Source organism: Benincasa hispida, chromosome 12 (genome assembly GCF_027475165.1).
Source record: "Benincasa hispida cultivar pf3 chromosome 12, pf3_genome.v1.1, whole genome shotgun sequence".
Taxonomy (NCBI): Eukaryota; Viridiplantae; Streptophyta; class Magnoliopsida; order Cucurbitales; family Cucurbitaceae; genus Benincasa; species Benincasa hispida.
This window is the reverse complement of record NC_143489.1, coordinates 3,322,300-3,329,599: the sequence shown is the minus strand read 5'-3', so window position 1 is coordinate 3,329,599 and position 7,300 is coordinate 3,322,300. Positions and strand designations below refer to the sequence as shown.

The 7,300-nt window shown below is 31.7% G+C and overlaps 1 protein-coding gene across 1 annotated transcript; it reads right to left on the bottom strand.

Annotated features, from left to right (window-relative positions):
• Window positions 1–253: 253 nt before the first annotated feature.
• Window positions 254–3,393, bottom strand: LOC120068267 (BTB/POZ domain protein). Its single transcript, XM_039019984.2, has 2 exons — window positions 3,097–3,393; window positions 254–1,711 (listed from the first exon to the last, which is right to left on the bottom strand). Exon 2 carries the CDS (start codon window positions 1,250–1,252, stop codon window positions 374–376), a length of 879 nt encoding a protein of 292 aa, XP_038875912.1. The 5' UTR covers window positions 1,253–1,711; window positions 3,097–3,393; the 3' UTR covers window positions 254–373.
• Window positions 3,394–7,300: the final 3,907 nt, after the last annotated feature.

Here is a 7,300-nt window from a genome sequence, read left to right as displayed (position 1 = left end):
AAAAAAGAATGATAATAATATTGATGACGCATGTTCATTAATCTATTCAACTATTTACCAAAACTGTCAACCTTAATATAACTCATTAAGATAATCGACCTTGACTAACATTAGAGGTTTGAATCTCCTACCTCACCTGTCGTTGAACTCAAAAAGAAAAAGTGGAAGAAAAAAAAATGACCAAAACTTATCTGATAAACATGTTTCCACAACAGTAAAGTTACTAAGAAGAACAAAAGTTAATAGTTTTCACTTTTTATAAAGAGAATTTTATTAATGGAACATCAGAAGATTGAACATATGTATCTAATTTCTATGTCCTAAATGAGTAACAAGCATTTGAATCCACCAGAGATATTTTTACAAATAGAATTTAAAAGCTGATTGCAGCATCATCACCATTGTCAGAGCAAGCTCCATCAATACCTTCAACCAATCTCCGCTTTGCAGATTTGGTCCTATAACACCATAATTCAAAAGCATCTGTTAAATCAGGATATTGTATTTCCTCAGCTTTCATCCAGTCTGCCAAGATACCTGCTTGATCATTCGAAGGCAATGCCAAAACCATAGAAACAATTGCCCCTTCGATGTTCATGCACAGCTCCTCGTCCATCTTGTAACAAAAATCTCTCTCTGTGATGCACTTCGAATCCAGCAGAGGCTTCATCTTCCTGATATATGGAAGCCAGAATGTAAGCAGTGACAACCGGTACGGTGCAGGAAGAATCACAGTGCCATAGCCAACAGCTTCCAAGGCTTTGTTGGTCATCTCAATCAGCTTAACTTTCAAACCCCACATTAAGGAATTCAACTTTTCGTCCTCGATTACCTTCAGAACATTCCCAGATATCTCAATCCAGTTGGAAACGAAGTCTTTCATTAAGTTCATCTTTGGAAGTAAAGTACATATCCATTCAAGATCAGATAATGTCCTTAATATTTTGTCTTCGTTGGCTTGAGATGCAATGTCAGAATCCAAAAGTAGGGAAGATAGCTCCCTCTCAAATGATGCACATGTTCTGAAAAGGCCCGTTTTTAACACGGATTTTACTTCTTCATCCCTTCTTACCAACGACGTGTCGGCATCTGCCCTTAACATGTAGTCAACTTGTTCCTGAGCAGATCTTTGAAGCTCATCTCCAAATGGGGCACATGGGCTGTTAATTGACAAAGCAAAGCGGAGTGCTGAAACAAAAACATCTTTTGTGGGGCTTAAATCTGCAAATTTGGCACTGGGCAGTATGGACATTGCTTCAGATGTAAACAACCCTTTTGCTGAATCTGCCTTCAAGATCTACTAGCTCTCTCCATGTACTTCAAAGGTAGTTTCAAATAAGGATGGGGCTAAAGTACATGAATAGAAAATCAAGCAGAGCCCTGTGTCCAAAATTCATTTTGCAGAGACATGAAATCTCAGTTGAACATTTTCAAAACAGCAATCCAAGCAGGGGTCAACCGAGGATAATTCTGAGCAAGCTCACCGATTAGCAATTTGCTTCAATCTTATAGATTAAAGAAGATTGGGAAGCTATTTCCTCTTCACTCATTTGTTGCACCAACTATAGCCATGTTAAGTTTACTGTAGCTGGATGTTTCAGCTCTGCCCTCTTTAAGGGGCAGGGCAATATCCATGTTGTGCGCAGTTGAAATTATGAAACTTTAAAATACCTTTCAGATACGAGCAAGTGGCTTATATCAACCAGGAAGACTGAAAAAGTGTAGAAAGTAGGATTTTATGTCAGTTTCCTTGTCCATGCAAACCAACAAACGAAAGTGTTTGAGTTATGAACAATGAGCATAACCATCAAGATTTAAGTTGAACAACCATGTTACATTTGGTAAAGGATACTTCACAAATCAACCGCTTCTGATAAATATCAATTAGACAAATAGCACCAAAATCACATAAAACGACTATCAACCTTCATTTATAATAAAATAAAAATAAAGCAGGATCAAGACGAACTAAATTTAGAGTTGTTATCAGAAATAAATAGTCATTCATTTCAAAGAGGAAAATGGTTTGCAAAAACTTATTTTAAAGATTGAGGAACTTATTGCATATAGGGAGTGTATTAGCAATTCACACTGGAAACTTAATTGGTTGCATTATAAACGTTTCTTAAAGGTCAAGTTCGAATTTCCACCACCTTGTTTGAACTAAAAACTTAGTAATATTAGAATTTTATAAGATTGAAGACAACTTCTAAGCATCAAAAACTTCAGAAAATTGTTATACACATGTTTGTATGCATGTGTATGGGTATATTCATAGATTGCACGGTTCAACTGAAGGTAAATAATAGAATGAAATCAGTTTTAGCTGCTTTATAAATCCAACCAACCCAACCTTATAAAATTGAGTTGGATTGGGATGAGCCTCCTATTTTGATGAATGTAAGATATTCTAAAAGCAATCTTGTTTACCTATACAAACCAGCTGTATAGTTTACAGCCATTGGAAAATAAAAACCAACCCCAGTAGCAGTAACAAAATGTACTAATTTAATACCATGAGTTTCACTTCAATGAACCAATATATACAAACAGTGTAGATGGCAACAATTTCCAAGAAAAAGCAAAGGTATGGTAATTGCAGTAACAAAAGGTACAAACTCAATACCATGAATTTCACTTCATTGAAGCAATGTATCCAACAGTATACTTTGCAACAATTTCCAACCAAAAGCTAACTGCTAAGGTGAATTTGTAGAGCAGTTTAATGGTCATCAATAAGTAGCAACAATACCACAGACAAACCAGCAAGATTTACCCATAAAGAAATAGAAATTATACACAATAAAATAAACTACTTAAAGCTCCCAATCCGCAGACAAATTGAACAAATACGGTAGAACAATTACAAAAACGTCTAATCGAAGTGCAAAGTTACTGAAATTATGCCAAGAAAAACCATACAAAATTTTGGGCATTTAAATTTTCACATGAATAACAGGAATTGAACCTCGCGGCTTGGAAGATTAGAACAAAATCGGAGTAAATCAACAAAATCATTCAAGGAACTAAAAAGAAGAACGAGTAGAAACAGATGCGCTAAAGAGTGTATAAAGATCGATATAAAAAGCTAAGTACCGTTAAAATTTCCTTCAAACTTTAGATGAAGGAAGAGAAGAAATCAAATGAAGAATTTGCAGTTTCGGTTTATGGATTGTTGTAAACTATCATTCAGCAAAGAACAGAATAAGAACAGAATAAGAACCGACTGTGAATTCATTGGAGAGACGGAGATTGCTATTTATCATCTCACTTTATTTATATAATCTCATTTTGGGCCAATTACAAAAACCACCTTTAGGATGGTCTCAAATTTATAGAGTATTAAAATTACAACGCAAATTTAGGTAGTCATTGTACAAGTGAGGATTCAATTTAGGGTTTAATTTCCACAATTATTATAAGTGTAAGGGTTCAATTTTAATAATTGTATATAATTAAAAATTTAATGGTGTAATTGCCACTACCTTCATATTTTAGGGGTGGTTTTTTGTAATTTGCACTTTATTTTTTCTTTTTAATATTTTTCTTTAGTTAAAAAAATAGAGAATGTAACCATCAGCAACTTTTGAAATAGTAATTCATGTCATCCAACTCTGTTTGAATTTACTAACTATATTTTCGGTAATTGATATACATTTCCTCTTTTAAGATTGGAGGTTTGATTCTCCAACCCACTAGTTATTGTACTGAAACAAATTGACTACATAAGTTCAAATTTTGAATAGTAACTCATACTCAAACTTTCAACTCTTATGTCTAATAGATTACTAAATTTTCAATTGCCTATTTAATGGATTCAAGATTGATTAAATTTTAAGTTTTGCTTCTGAACCTTCAAATTTGTGTCAATGGTCAAATACATATATGAAGTTGGTGTCTAATATGTCATTGACTTTCAATTTTATGTTGAAAAAAATCTATTGAATCCCTAATGTTTTGATTTTGTATCAAATTAAGTCTTTGATTTCATTTTTATTTCTAAAAATTATCAACATGTTCAATAACTTTTAAAAATCATGAATCTATCAAACACAAAATTGAAAGTTTAATGTCCTATTAAACAAAAAATTCAATACTATGTCTAATAGATTCATTAGTTTTTTTTTTTTTTTTTTTAAATATTGAATTTGTCAAGGATTTATTAGACACAAATTTGAAAGTTGAAAGAACGATTTGATAGTATAAAGTTTAATGACCTATTAGGCACAACTATGAATAAGTTTAGAGATTAAACTTATTTAGGGTTAGGGTTTAATCTTTGTGAATTCACACACACGCACGTTTATTGGATATGACAAATATCTATTTAATACAAAATTAAAAGTTTTGGAGATTTATTAAAAACCTTTTGAAGTTAAAAATATCTATTAAACACAAATTTAAAAGTTCATAAGCAAATCAATTTAGACATTTTGTTAATAATTTATAACTATTCTCATTCAATTCAATTTAAAATCAATTTACAATCACTTAAATAAAATAAACTTTTTTCCTAAAATCATGCCAGGGGATATATATATATATATATATATATATATATATATATATATATATATATATCTGTTTGTGAAAAAAAAATATTGTAACATTGAGAGTCTAAATTGATTCAATATATTTATTACTTTCGGGTTATGAATAGAAGAAAAAATCTCACTGTTCGCACGAGGTTTTCGAAAAAACTTGTTTCATGGAGTTGAACTTGTGTTGATGTTGATGTTAATTTGATGCAAGTGTGATTTGATCTCTAGTATTTGATCATTTGATTCTTTTTTAGTTGAATGTGTATGCTTAATTGAAGAAGTGAAGCGCGTGATATTCTTGAAGTTGAAATCTTTAAAAAATGTTTGTATCTCCAAAAAGGACTCCAGTCTTCAAGTGTGGTCAACTTCAGAAGTTAGTCTTCAAGTGTGGTATGAACTTTAGTTTTCAAGTATGGTTAGTTTGGTGTCTTCTTATTGTTGGGAGAATTTTCTTTAGGTCTTCTGAAGTCTAAATCCACAAAGTCTACGAGGAAGACCATATAAGAAATCATCAACCTCGCAGTAAACTGATATTAAATGAAATGTCCAGAGAATCTACAGATAAATCAATAAAAGTTGTTGAACAAATTGGTCCTTCAACAAGAGTTGTTGACAAAACTGGTCCATCACATCCATCTCATAAATTGAAAATGCCCCAGCGTATGAGAGGATTGCTCAATAGCCTAACCGATATATGGATTTAACAGAAACTCAATTCGTCATATCTGATGATGGCTTAGAGGATCCATTGACCTTTAAACAGGTAATGGAAGATAATTGATAAAAGTCATGGACCTTGAAATGGAGTCAATGTATTTGAACTTATAGATCAACCAAATGGGGTAAAACCTATTGGTTAATAAATGGATCTATGAGAGAAAACGAGACCAAGTTGGTAAGGTGCAGACCTACAAATAGGGGTATTCAAAAAACCTGATGATCCAAATGATCAATCTAACCCAACCCATGCGGATTGGATTGGATTATCAACTCATTTGGGTTGGATTCAAATAAATGAAACTTTTATGGGTTGAGTTGGTTTATGGGTTCACCTAATATAACCCAAACAAACCCGAACCAACCCGACTTTATTATTAACTTTAAAATATTTTTTTTTGTTATTATAACACAATTATTTATACATATATTGATTTTAATTTTATTTTATTCCAATATTTTTTTAATAATTTATTTTTCAACAACTCTTAAAATTAGTTTCTTTGTACTTGAAAGAAAATTTTCACTATATAAATTGAAATTGAGTTGTTAATCTTAATTCAATATATGAAAATAATTAAATTAGATTTTTACATATTTACATTTTGCTTCTTTTTGGAATAAAATTTTAAATAAATGACCCGATTAGCCCGAACCAAGGGTTGGGTTGGGTTGGGTACATTTTTCTAATGAGGGTTATTTGGGTTAAAGGAATTTACAACTTGAACAATTGGATTGGGTCTAAAAAGTCCTTCAACCCAACCCAACCCATGAACAAGGGAGTAACACTGATCTCTGAAATAATAAAATCAAATTTTCATTTATCCCATTTTGCCATAAAACCAATTAACTTTGCAGTAAGGGTGGTTAGAGAGAAAAAAAAATTAATTATCAAATAATTAATAATATAAATAAATATGATAACCAACTTATCATATTATATTTATAACCTATAGTTTTAATATTGTATCATATACAATATATAAATCATAGTTCTTTTTCTCTATTTTATGACATTTAATATAAATCATATTTATATTAAATTTAACAACTATGAATTTTATTCATAGAAAATATATTTGAATCATATTCAAATATTTATTCCTCAAATTAAACAATAATATATCAAATACATTATGTCAATTATATCATATATAATTGAATTTTTTAAATTATATCATATATAATTAAATTCCCTCTTATTAATTTGAGTATTTTAAATTAACCCAAAAACTGATTATCAACTTAAATCCTTTGAGCTACTAAAGAGACCTTATGGACCTGTAGCTTGAAGCTCCAACGATATGTAAATGACTGATTAAACTCTTTAATCACATTATCTACCATCCGTTAACTGTTGGGCACCCCACTAAAGACCGACAGTACGATGACTTTTCACAAATTGCTTGTAAGTAGAGTTGGGTCAAATTACCGTTTTGCCCCTATAATTATATCTAAATCCTTAAGTACCACTGATCCCTCTAATGAACAATAGATCATAGTTCCACTGTGACTAAACCCCTCTATGGCCAAGAGAGGGTGTGACACCACATTGTTCAAGACTCGGAACCAACCCTTAAAGAAGCATTTTATCCACTTACCCCTGCTTTAGGGAATGAGTGAATTTCATCTTGTGTAGCTGAGTTCCCAGCTCTCCAATAAGATGAATCCCCAAAATGGTAGGCTTGTTGAGTTAGCGATTTGGCCACTCTCACTCATGTAAATCAAAGAACTGCCCTCACAGTCAGGAATTCACAACTCGCTTAGGATTAAGGTTATATTACCTATGGTCATGTTAGTGAAATGAAAGTCTCAATTATGAACGGCGTTATATAATGAGACTAAGCATTTCATGGTCCGATTTTATACAAACTTCTTTGTATAGAATATCCCCCTCACATATCTAATACATGAATGATCTGGATCAGATCATTTGTAGCAGTTTGCAACAATTGTAACACCTACAAAGCGGGTCATACTCATAATGTCACCAGGATAAGGTAACCAGCCTTATCCATATACTACAGATCATTTAGGTTATC